This window comes from Myodes glareolus, chromosome 24, assembly GCF_982192425.1.
Source record: "Myodes glareolus chromosome 24, mMyoGla1.1, whole genome shotgun sequence".
NCBI classification, from domain to species: Eukaryota; Metazoa; Chordata; class Mammalia; order Rodentia; family Cricetidae; genus Myodes; species Myodes glareolus.
The window spans coordinates 42987921-43001340 of NC_142049.1; the positions used below are offsets into that span (position 1 = coordinate 42987921).

The 13420-nt window shown below is 42.8% G+C and overlaps 1 protein-coding gene across 3 annotated transcripts in view; it reads left to right on the forward strand.

The window, feature by feature from the left end:
• Nell1 (neural EGFL like 1) overlaps nucleotides 1-13420 on the forward strand; it is an 822199-nt gene that overhangs the window by 175573 nt on the left and 633206 nt on the right. For all 3 annotated transcript variants that reach the window (XM_048442384.3, XM_048442394.3, XM_085682700.2), the window contains one exon: nucleotides 2442-2538. In XM_048442384.3, the coding sequence (XP_048298341.2) occupies nucleotides 2442-2538 (97 nt within the window). The remainder of the gene's footprint in view (nucleotides 1-2441; nucleotides 2539-13420) is intronic.

A 13420-nucleotide genomic window follows, 5' to 3' on the forward strand; every position in this document is an offset into this window, starting at 1 on the left:
TTTGAAGAGGAGGCTCTGGTGGGGAAATAGATCATTGGCGTACCAGTGTGGTGTGCATAGCCTGTGGATCACCTGGTCCTAGAGGGCAGTGACAGACCTCTAATATTTGCTCCCGCCACTGTTTCTAAGGTACAGGAGTTGCCATGGTGAGAAGATGGGCAGGGTGGGAAGTTGGTCTTTTTGACTATTTCATTCTCCATGCAGGCATGCACTCTACTCACATTGGCTAAGGCTTCCGCCCAGCTCAGCGAGATGGGCTGGGAGTGTATTAAATAGGAGGAAGGAAGCACCTGCACCAGAAGCTCCTCTCCCCCTGGCAGAGGCAGATGCTTGAAGATGCAGGCGAAGGCAAACGGCTTGGCAACATCTTCAATTTATTAGTAACACAGCCTTGTAGAAAATTATGCTTCTGCCTCTTCCTCCAACTACAGTGGTCTCCATTTCTTCCTAGGCTTTTCCGTATCCACCACTGTTAAACATAATTTTTCCATCGTTATCTCCGCAGTGCATAAATAACTTTTTATTTTATGTCCTCTGAAGAAAATTATTTTGTAGATATTTTTCCATTTTCACAATCTGCATATTTATCATTTTTAATGACGCTAGTAAATTCTTAGAAGCTGGTATATTTTATGATGTATGCTTTTTTTCTCTTTTGTTGTTACTCGGCTTCTTTCTAGTCTTTTCCACTATATTGCGCTGGGAACCTGTTAAGAAGAAGTACGCAATATACTGTTGTTCTAAAGCAGCTTTGACAAATTGTTTCATCCAAAAAGGTTCATTCAGCACGTAGAAAAGATTGAATTTCTGTGAAGAAAACATCGCCTATCTTCTGAAGGGAAATGTGTATCTCCTTAATTATGTTTCGAGTTTCCATTTATAATGGAAGGATAATTAGTGGAAAAAGCCCTGATGGGTTTCATATTCCTAACGAGGGTTTGCACACAGTCTTCCAAACTGTAGGCTTCTGGAGACACAGTTATTAGCTGCGCACCTTGGGTAAAGGCTGGGGGATGACAGCCCCCACGGCAACAGTTTCGCTGTCTTTCCCTCTTCTTGGACAACCGGAAGTCTTCGGTTCTTCCACACTTTCCTCCTGAGACCCTTTCAGAGAAATACTTTGCCCTTCGTCCCCACAAGGGGCAGTGAGCTGCATCATAGCGTGGAGGTCCTGACATACAGGCAGAAAGAGCCGAGGAAGGAATGGGAAAGCAGGAGGAGATCCGGCTCTCGTTTAGAATTGAAATGTACAGCTCTATCTCACTCCATTGAGAGTCTTCTGGGCTCCCAGCACTGTGATGTTAATCTTGGCGGTCAACCTGACACATTTGGAAAGAGAGAACCCCAGTTGAGGAATTGCCTCCATCAGATTGGCCTTTTGGATATGCCAGTGGGGACATTTTCTAGATTAATGATTGATGTGGGCCATTGTCCCCTAGGTGAGTGGGCCTGGGCTGTATAAGAGAGGAAGCCGACTGTGCCTGTGAGCCATCCAGTAGGCACCGTTCCACCATGGTCTCTGCTTCCAGCTTATGTAAGCCAAGGAAACCCATTCATCCAAGTTGATTTTTGTCATAGCAAATTAGAACAGGAGCTGAGTGGCGCCTGCCGTGCAGAGAATGGAGGCTTGGTACCAGCTGGTCTCAGGAAAGCACAGATTTTAATATCTCTCCCTGGCTACCTGGTGTTGGCAGGGCAGAACCACGGTGGTCAGTTGTTCCTGAAATCCCGTCCTTTGTGAGGACACTTGGGGCATGTTGGGTGTCACAGGTTGCCGACCTCAGTTTCATGTCGCAGGACTGTATGTGTCCATTTGTTCAAAGGTCATTGCTTTATTTTCCTATTACCCATTGTGGCGTTTGGAGTACAAGGAGGCTTTAATGAGTACTTTGTGACTGAGTGCCAGTGGGATATATTGATAGGCAGTTGTCCAGTCATTTACAGGGCTCTCGTGGGTGTTGTAGAAGTGAGCGGGGGCTACATCCCCCCAAAACTAGAGTGCAATATTTACCTACATTACCTGGGCACTGGAGTCAGAGGGATGAGGGCTTTAGCATAGTTCTATACATGGACTTTATCCCTGTTGGGTGCACATGGTGGACTGAATACGCTTACATTCTCTCTGTCTCTGCTCATCGACCTGTAATATGTGGATAAAATCACTTTCCTCTGAGTTGTGCAGGGGTAATTGCTCAGCGTGGATATTCAAAATATTGTCTTCTTATTCATGCTCCCACCCTGTGGTAAGGGAGTAATGGAAGGCATGAGTTGCCTAGACAACGTGCCCAGTACGGTCATGAAGATGATCTTTGTCATGGTACCTGCCATTTAAAGTATGCCACGTATTAACCTCTTCAAATTAGCAGCTGTGTATCCCGCACGGCACCTCTGGTTTCTGCTTTAAGTTCCTCTATTAGCAACTATGTTCTTTGTTCCTACAGGATCTATGAACGTGTGATAGACCCTCCAGAGACCAACCTTCCTCCAGGAAGCAATCTGTGGCTTGGGCAACGGAACCAAAAGCATGGCTTTTTCAAAGTAAGCTCTGATATTCACGTACATTGAGAAATGCTTAACTGTTTATGATTTTTATTAGAATGTAATTAAATCACTTCCCCCTTTCCTCCTCAGCCTCTCTCACAGTCCCCTCAACTCTCCTTCTCGAAATTTTGGCCTATTTGCCTTTGATTATTGTGCTGGTTTGAATGAGAATGAATTCCATAGACTCCTCTACTTAAAGTTGGTCCTCCGATGGTGGATCTTTTGGGGAGTATTAAAGGTACAGGGTTCTTGGAGGAAGTGTGTCACTAGGTAGGGGTAGGTTTTGGAGGAGCCCAGGCCATTCTCAGTAAGTTCTCTCATTCTGTCTAGTGTTTGTTGTCTCAACAAGTAAACTGTCACCTACTTACTGCTCAGCGCCATGCCTGCTTGCCACCTGTTGCCTATCATGGACTCTACTGCCTTTTGGAAGTGTGAGCCCTAAATTAGATGCTCCAAGTTGCCTCGGTCATGGTGTCTCTTCACAGCACTAGAAAAAGTAACTAAGACAGTTATAATGTTACACATACATGCATAATTTACAGCTATAACATGCTGAGTCAGTTTGGTGTTAAGCTTGCATGCGTATAATTTCCGCACTGTCTCCTTGGCATCTGATCACCAATTAGAGGAGTTTGTTCCCGGGAAGGCAATTCTCCCTCTCTCAGCACTTGTCAGTTGCCCAGAGTTCTTGGTCAGTAATGGGGTCCCTTGGGATTTCTTCTGTCCACGTTTACATGCTCATTGATGTTGTCATTGTTTGGGGCTTCTTAGGCCGCCATATTGTCCAAGAATCATGGGTCCAGCTTCTCCATCATGTCTAGGAGACAGCTACTCATAGTGACTTCCTGATCCTCTAGCTTCTACAATCTTTCCACCCCATCTTCTGTGATGTCCTCTGTACTTTAGGTTCAGGCAATATTTCTGGGTGTGTGTATCCAGTTACACTAGTGGAAGGGCATGGCAATAACAACTGAGCAGAATACATATGGTTTTAATTCACTCAGTGGCATAATGACTCTAAAAAGTCAGTGCTTTGAAAGTAGACAGAGAGCTGAGTGGTTTACCTAATGACTTACTGTGTTGCACGCCCCTTGGATAAACCACCCAGCTCTCTGTCCTGGTAGACCTGGGCAATCCAGAACATAAAGGACTCTTTGGGTGTATCTCATTAACTCTTAACTCTTGGAGATTTAAAGAACTGTGGTGTTTGAATGAGAAGGGCCCTTAGCCATTCACGTGTTTGAGAACTTGAGTCCCAGTTGGCGGAACTGTTTGGGAAGGACCAGGAGGTGTGGTCTTGTTGGAGGAAGTTTGTTACTCGGGGCTGGTTTTAAGTCAGCACCATTCGGATCTACCTTTCTTGGCTGACTTCCTGTTTATGGACTGAGATGTGGGCATTCAGCTGCTGATCTCACTGCTTGCACAGCACCTTCACTCACCATTGTAGACTCTAAGCCTTCAGAATTGTACGCACAATTAAACTACTCCTTTTTTATAAGTTGCCTTTGTCTTTTTTTTTTAATCACAGCAATAGAAAACATTGGGTCCATCATCAGCATATCTGTTGACTGAATCTGAGATAAGGATCTATTTATAACGTGAAATCTCAGTCTCTTTGAGTTCAGCTTTCTTGTCTATGAAGACGATATAGTAACTGCTTTGTTGTTTTTGTGGAAACATAAAGGCACCAGGCTAAAATGGACTGAAAATGTAATACCATGAAATTTTAAAATATTCTTGTTCTATAAAGAACGACAGACTTTTGCCTCTGGCAATAAGGCAGACCTAATATTTTTAAAGTCCTCCTGGTTTGAAATACCTATAAATGCCTGATAAAATACAGGTGAAATCTTTTAAAATTCATCATTGTACTTACAAGAAGAAAAACCTCTAGGTACTAAGGGACTAAATATATGGAGGAGAGGAAAAAAAAAAACAGGAAAGTATGTTCCAGACTGGAAACGTAGCACCTTGGTTTTCTCCTTTAAAAATTAAGATGTAATTCACACATAGTGCAAGTGACTTCTCCAAATGGATAGCTTTGTGAGCCGGAGAGATTTTAGTTCCTTCCTGAAGCTGATGTGAAGATAAAGAATTGATTGCCCCAGCATGCCCAGCTTACTCCTCCTGTCCTTCTTAACCCTAACCACTTGTCTCTTCTGACGCTTTAGTTTTGCTTTTCTAGCATGTTCCATAACTGAAATCAGTTGTGCATGTAGACATTTGTGTAACTATGCACGTTGGAATTCATCCAGGTGGTTTCCTTTTTTCTAGTGTTGAGCCATATTCCAGTTTTTCTGTATGATTGACTACAGTATATAAGCTTACTTTTTTCTTGCTATGATAAATATGACTGACAACTTAGGAGAAGAAGAGATTTATTTGGCTTCTACTCTATGTCATCGTCCATCATTGAGGGAAGTCAGGGCAGAAACTCAAGCAGGAACTTGAGCCAGAAAGTATAGAGGCATGCTGCTTGCTGGTTCTCTCTCAGGCTCATGCTCAGGCAGCTTTATTATATAGACCATGACTACCTGTGAGGGAATGGGTGGCCCACAGTGGACTGGACCTTCTAAGTCCAATGTCGCTCAACCATCAGGAGCACCTCCCACAGACATGCCCACAGGCTAGTCTCTTCTGAGTGACCCCTCAATTGGGGCTCCCATCTCAGGTGACTCTAGGATGTGTCAAATTGATCATAAAAGCTAACAAACTTACCGGGTGGTGGTGGCGCATGCCTTTAATCCCAGCACTAGGGAGGCAGAGGCAGGCAGATCTCTGTGAGTTCGAGGCCAGCCTGGTCTACAAGAGCTAGTTCCAGAACAGGACCAAAAGCTATGGAGAAACCCTGTCTCCAAAAAAAAAAAAAAAAGAAAAAGAAAAGGAAAGAAAAAAGCTAACAAACACATACATGCTTGTTACGCCATTTCTCAACAGATGGAAAACCATTTTTCAGTTTCAGCACTTGTAAAGGCACTGTCTATTTGCAGATAACTGTTTGTGTGAGTAAAAGGTTTTGCTCAACTTATGTAAATATGTATGTGTGAGATCACCAAATCAGAAGTCAATGTTCAAGTTCACAGGAAATGGCCAAATTATTTTACAAACTGCGTGAACCATGTTGCACCCCTGCTGCCCATGTGTGAAAACCCTAGCTGGAACGCCGAGTTCCAACAGTCTGCAAAGTGAGAGAAGCCTCTCAGATCCTGCGCATGCTGGAGAATTGGATGGAGACTTCTGAACTAAAGCTAAGGCTCAGAGGAGGGGAGGCAGAGGGAGTCAATCACTCAGATGGTCCAGAACCCAGCCTGCTTCCCATTTAACCCCAGCCCTGTCACCATGTGGGCATCACCCTAGGCTTAATGCATCCTTTAGTATCAAAAAATGATCTTCAGGGGGCCCTTGGCTGGTACCTTGCCATTCCTGACGTGTAATGCGATTAACTTTGGGGAAGTCGCTCTCAGTCAGCCCTCTTGAAGTACCCCACTGACTAATTGTTGAAAGTAGGAGTTTATGAATCATTATGGGTGACAATGAAAAAAATGAAATCCTGTTCAGTTAGTCCTTCAAGGACTGCAGAAATGAAATTAACAAATAATTTTTCAGTTCCTAGTTTTGAGACACACAGAGAAGAAGAGCATTAAAGAATATGTGCTAATCAGAGATGATACATTTGACTGGGAGTGACTGAACCGAAAACACTTGTAGAAATGGAGAGTCTAGTCCTTGCGGGAGATAAGGCTTTTGAGAGCCACCTGCTAAGCATTAGCTGAGACACAGGAGGGGAGAGTACTCGTGAAAATCATTTATTGCTAAGGTCATTCCCCTGATAGCTCTGCAGAGGCAAGGAAGGAAAGACGAAGTTAAAATGCAGAAAAGAAAGATCAATATAAATTTTATATTCCTGTTTAGTGTGTGTTCACAGATACATATACATGTATGGTGCCTCCTATATGTTCAAATAGATGTCCAATACATACATTTTATAACCACACATTACATATTTATTTGCATATCTGCGTGATAAACTTAGGAATACAGAATGTTTAATTAATTTCTAAATTAATTTTGGAGAATTTAAGTGAGAAAACCATTAAATATGGTTGTTAAGGTTTTTTTTTCTGTATTGTCAAAGCATGTTGAGTGTTGTTACTGGATGTAAAATGAATTCACACTGTGTTACCTGTCACAGCTCACCAAGTCACTTAGAATATTTAGAGCTCTAAAGAATAGTTTTACCTAACTCCCAGGTCTTGTAGCATTTCTGACTTTGACTGGCTCTGCTTCTGCCTGCTGGGCTCCCTGGAGTGCCTGTGGCCAGCTGGCCCCTCATCAGGTGCTAAGGTTGAGCCAAGATGCCCTCCGTTCTCCTCCCTTCGGCATCTCACTCTCCAGAGGCAGAGTTCAGGCATCTTTACACGGTAGCCTTAGGATTCTGAGCATCAGGAGAAAGCGAGTACTGCTATTTGTGCTTGCAAAGGCTCCTTTAATTGATCACATAGCTAGTGGTTCATTGTCCAATGCAAGGTATGTAATGCAATCGGGAGTCCAGGGCTAAGGAAGTAGAGTTGCTCTCTTGAAGGGCAGCTTTGCAAACCTCGAATGCAAAGGACCCTGGGAGATTTTAATAATCTATCGCACAAAGAAGATATTAAAAGTAGCCAATGGAAAAGATAAAATTGTAAAGCAAAAGACTGGCTTGGATCAAACAGATAGTTTTTAAATAGCAAAAGCCAAAAGACAGGAAGGAAATATTTTCAAATTTCAGGGAGAAAACAAATGTTCGAACTGACTGTGCAGACACAGCTAAGTGTGTAGCCGAGGATGTTGGAAGATAAAGACATCTGGAGACAAGGAAAACTTTTAGCTTATGACCAACATAAAAAAAATTCTCTGAAAAAAAGCACACACCATTAATTAGGTGAATAGTCGGTAAAGATGGCCAGGAGAGATGGCGCAGTGGTTCGGGGTACTTGTTTGCAGCACCCATTTGGGGAAGCTCACAACCACATGTAACCCCAGGTCCAGGTGACATCCTCCTCTGGACTCTGTAGGCATCTTTCCTCATGTGTTCATACCCACACATAAATTCATACCCCCGCCTCCACAATTTAAAACAATCTTAAAAAAGAATTGGTAAAGAAATATTGAGAGCATTCACAAACAGAGATAATTATTATTTTATTAATTGTATTACCTAATTTTAGAAAAATAAGATTATAATAATCGCCAGCGTTACAGTAAGGATGATTTGACTTGAAGCACAAAAATAATAGAGGAATTGACTAACTTTTGTGTATGTTAAGTTTACATGTGAAAAATGCAAACCAAGGTTATAATAACAGAAATCATGTTTAATGCCAAATTTAAGTGTAAGAGAAAGAGAGGATTAAAACAAGCAAATGAATGAGACAGCCTCTCCATCCTGCTGGTTCCAGTGGCATGCCCCTGTAGCCCAAGCTACTTAGGAGGCTGAGACAAGACAATCACTTAAACCTATAAATTTGAGAACACTCTGAGTGGCAGAGGTGAAACCCAGTCCCAAAAAACCTCCATTGGCCAAAAATAAGGCAAGAGGAGAGAAATGTTTAATATAAGACAGCAGGTTAAACACTCTAGTTCTCCACAGCCACGATTTAAAGTAATTGGCAGTCAGTGCCAGCGGTCAAGCAACCACTGGCGAGCCTACCAGGCACCAGGGGAGAGTTCCAAACCCTGTGACACACAGAAAGTTCTGGTTGAAGTCAGTGAATCTCAAAAGAAAACAAAAAGACGTAAATGTGGAGGAACTGTCAGGAGAGGTGACTGATGGGGGAGGGAGATGAGGGGGCAGGTAGGGAAGAGGGTGATCAGAATACACTGTGAGAATGGGTGAAAATGTCACATGACAAACTTAATAAAATATTCTTTTTTGAAGAATGGAGAAAAGGTGCTTGTATACAGGGTTAGGCTAGTTGGGCTCAAAGGGACTCCTAGCTTTCAGGTCACGCTGTGTCTCCTTCACGCAGCAGCAACAGCAAACTGGCAGGAGAGTGGAGTTTTTACAAAGGAAACCGCCCGAAAGGCGCTTGAGGAGACTGAGGAAGCGCTGGTGATGTCAATTTCAAAGCCACGGTCACTGCGCAACCGCAATCAACTCTGCAGATGCACAGGATGAATGAGGGAACCTCCAAATGTTTGTGTCAGCGGAGGAAGGGAAGGATAGCTGTGGTGGGATGGGGGGCTTCATCTTCTGAGGTTCTCGGGAGGAACAGCTAACTTCCACTCTTACTTTGCCCCTTGTGTGAAACCAATTTCAACACAAAAGTCCAACCCAAACCTTAAGTGAAAATTACCATGGAAGAATATCTTTACTGCCTTGATGTGGAAAAGGACGTTGTAAAGAGAATATAGTGACCTTAAAGAAGTAGGTGGCTACAGTGGAATTCATTAAAATATTGAAGTGGATTTTTTTTAAGTAAAAATATATTACTAATGGTAAAAAAAGGCATGCCATTACACAGTTGGAGCTGCTACTACCAGTTACATTCTGCAAAGACCTTTAATCCACACCATGTAGAGAAGCCATTCACATCAATGAAACATCTGTCCAATTAAAGAGTAGAAAAACATACTTGCAGGCACATCACAGAGGGAAGAAAAGGCATCCTTCTGATTAGTAATCAGGGTGAAAAAAACCCATGTCTGGATGCTACTGAATTCTGATCAAAAAGCTAATATTAACAAGACTGACATAAGCGGGTGTTTTGCTGAAACGTGGAGCAACTAGAACCTTCGTTTACTGTAGGCATAAGTGCAAAATGCCAGCGAAATATGTTTGACTATCTTTTTCATCTATCTATCTATCTATCTATCTATCTATCTATCTATCTATCTATCTATCTATGCACATATGAATTAATAAAATAAAAATATATCTGTTCTATGATCAAACAAGAACAATATTCCTTGGTATAAACCCATTACACACTCATACATGCTCTCACACACATGCACACATATGCACAAAAATGTTTTTATGGATATTTCTTTCTATTTATTTTATGTTTATGAGTGTTTTATCTGCCTGTATGCATGAACATCCTATAGGTTCTGGGAATCGAACCCCAGTCCTCTTCAGAGTCTTCCTTCTAGTCTTACAAGTGTTTTTAAAAGCAATATCCATAATAGAAAAGTGACAAGAAAAATCCATTGGAAGTAAGAGATGCGTGACTTGCAGCATCACTAAGAATCATCTTCTGTGCTGGCACTGATATTGTACAGTGGTCATGCGATTGAGCCTCACAGGCTGTGAGTCCAACAACAGAGTGGGCAGAGTGTTCGCTGTTCTGTTAAAATGAAACTCCGGAAGGAAGGGCAGACCCTATGTGTAGTGTTCACATCCAGGCTTTTGCTGGGAAGGGAGGAGCGGGAGCTAGGAAGGAGAGCAGTGGCCTGTGAAGTATCGGCTAGGCTTTGTTTGTTGAATTAGGCAGCAATTCCACAATGTGTTCAGGCTGTGTTAACACATCAGGGGTACTTTTATGATTTCCGCGTTTTTCACGTGCCTGTTACTCTTCGATGAAGGTAACTGCTAGATGCATATGCCGATATGCATAACAGACAACTTAGAAAGAATGAAGAACTCTATCAACTGAGTGATTTTTAGCATATTTCAATTAGCAATCTATAGGTGGAGCGGGCAAAAAGTAAGCATACATGCTAAGCAACACACTTATCATATCTGTGCTATACTGCCTTCGAGTTCAGTAACCAACACATGGCACAATTAGCAAGTGATAGCTCTATAAAAACTGATACATGGGAACACAGACAACACCATAGGTGACAAATCTTCCTATACCTCATGGAGGTAATTCCTGGATCATGTTCTATGATGAGAGTGGAATTTCATTATAGTAGGGTCAAATCTGAAGGAAGTAACTGGCACAGCACCTTTATTCATGTAGGGATCTGGAAACCTTAAGTGTCATAGTCTGTAGGGGTGTGGGGGTGGATGTCTTTAATCCCAGCACTCAGGAGGCAGAAACAGGCTGCCTCTGGGAGTTCAAGGCCAGCCTGGTCTACAGTACAAGTCTAAGGACAGCCAGAGCAACACAGAGAAACCCTGTCCTAACAAAACAAAACAAGAAAAGAAAAAAAGAAAGAGAGAGAGAGGGAGAAAGAAAAAAATGTCAGTCTGGTTCAAGGAAAGAGAAGCATGCACTAGAAGGAAAGGAGAAAGGTGAGAAAGATTCATCCTCAGAGGGAAAACACTTTTTATGAGGTAAGTATACAGATTAGGGAGTTGGACACAAGCTATGAAGTTGGCACAAAGATAGTAACAGACAGGAAATAATAAGCATATAGAGCAGAAATCAATGCAAAATTGGGCAAAGTAAAAATCCACCAGACTTGGTTTTTTAAAAAGATAAAGACAGCCAGGCGGTGGTGGCACACACATTTAATCCCAGCACTTTGGAGGCAGAGGCAAGCAGATATCTGTGAGTTCAAAGCCAGCCTGGTCTACAGAGCTAGTTCCAGGACAGGCACCAAAGCTACACAGAGAAACCCTGTCTTGAAAACAAACAAACAAACAACTGATAAATATAGAAGTTTGAGCAAGAATAAAATGGGGACACTGTAAAGTCTTATAGACTGAGAAAACTTACTGTTCTTGCTGGGAGTTGTGTTTTCCAGCACCCACATGGTGCCTCACAACTCCCTGGGACTCTCGTTCTAAGGATCTGTCGCCCTCTTCTGGCCTCTGTAGGCAGTGCACACAGGTAGTGCACAAACAATGCAGACAGAGACTCATACACATAAATTGAAAATAAATAAATCTTAAAAAAGACAGAGAAAGTGGGAGGAGGGGCGGAAATGGAAACTTTTATAATTTAATAAAATTACTTAAAAAAAACAGAAAAAACAAAAACAAAAAACAGAGAAAGTGAGAGAAAGGAATAGGAACAGTGGTTGAGGAAAAGACACACACCAATAAATAGCATTAAAGCTGAAATAATAATTACATATTAACTTTATAATAATAAAGTGGAAATTGAGAAAAAAACATTACCACTAATAGTATAAATTGTCCCAGTGAACACAGGTGGTCCTATTATCATTAGAACACATGAGTTTACGACTCAAGATTTGTGATCTCAAATTTTGATGCCAGCAGATCAAACACAGCGACCTCTGGAAGCAGGACCCTGTGGAGCTCAGCTTGTAAGCAGGGCTGTGTCTGGCTGGGAACTCTTGCCCTTTCATAGGGTTCTCCCGAGGAACTCATAGCAGTTGCTGGGGTTTCTGACTTTCCTACAATGCTTCAGTTGGGATAGCTCACCTTTCTTAGATCGCTCCCATTTTCCCAAAGGCTGGTTCAGGCTCTTATACCTGAGAGCTGAATAGCACATCAAGAGCTAAAGTAGAAATGTGCTGGGCCCTTTGAGACCCCGACTTGAAACTTCTATTGTTTGTTTTGCAGTATCACAGTGTCCTAAGCAGTTGCAAGTGTGTTTTTGTTTTGAGAGTATGGTGAATAGATGCTGTCTTCAGTTGGAACTTCTATGAGGGGCAAAATTGTGGAGTATTTTTGTTATCTACTGTGTCCACTAAGCAACCCCTCAGTTATGATGCACTATGGCGTTCAGTAGCAGTTCATTCAGGGGATAATCCAGTCCTACGTCACCCCTTCTGGGGAACAGTGTGCATGAGACTGCTTCCTAGCTGACTCATGAAGATATGTGGTCTTGATTTTCCCAGTTGGGTTACAACTGCTTTAAAAAGGACTGCACAAGATGGCTTACTTTTGAAGAGATCATGTTAAAAGGTCTAAAGAAAGTGCGTAGGTGTGTGTGTGCGCGCGTGCGCGCGCGAGAGAGAGCACAAATGGGTTATTTCAACAATGCAAATTTGTTTTTAATATATTACTGTGCTAATGTAATCTTCTGTATTAAACTGACAGAAGGAGAAGTTGTGGGGTCATCTCAAGAGGCAGAGAAGGGAGGAGTGCCCTGGTAAAATTCAATATTGACTCATGGTGAAAGAGTCTTAGCAAACTAGCAGTGGAAGGGAGCTTCACCGGACTAATAGAGTATACAAAACAAACACACGTAAAATATCAGGCTTGCAGTTTAAACACGGAGCGCTCACACCAAAGCCAGTTGCCGCACGGCGCTGATCATCACTGCCTCTGTGTCGGCTGTGGACCACGAGGCCAGCAGCAAAGCAAGGCGGCTTTGGAGAGAAGTGGAGCCTATTCACGCCGCTCAAAATTGTCCTTGTGAAAGGAGGGTTCTCAAGCTAGGACTAGGACAAGTGAGTGCAGAAAGAGTGAGGGTGTAAATTCCAGGACTAGCCAGTGGCTCTGCTGCCGCGCAAGTGCAAAGTGTGGACAAATTGAGAGTCTCATTTATAGCGGCAAAAGCCCCAAATCCAGTGCAATCCAAATTCTAAGCACATTTAACATGACATTTTAATCTTAAAAGTCACCCTAAATAGGACATCTGTGTTTCCCTGGCCTCCCAGGGCTAAGGAATTATCACAGGGGAGGGGGCCAGAGGAGCAGATGACCACAGTGCAGTCGTGATTTCTGGGTACAACGGAAGTGCCACATGTGAACTCACAATGGTGTGACAGCATGCACAAGGCTTGTGAGGGCTCCAGCCACTCAAACCCTAGCAACAGGGCTGAATGCGAGCCTGAAGTCCCACCCCTGGCTGAGAGGCTATTAGCAGTTGCTTGCTGCTGAGATGGGAGAGTCAATTTTCTTTAAAGGTGTGACTCCACACTAGTACCCACACCCCGACCTACATCTACACCCACGTTTACACCAACACTCATACCCACACTCACACCTACACCCATATTCACACCAATGCCCACTCCGGTCTCACAC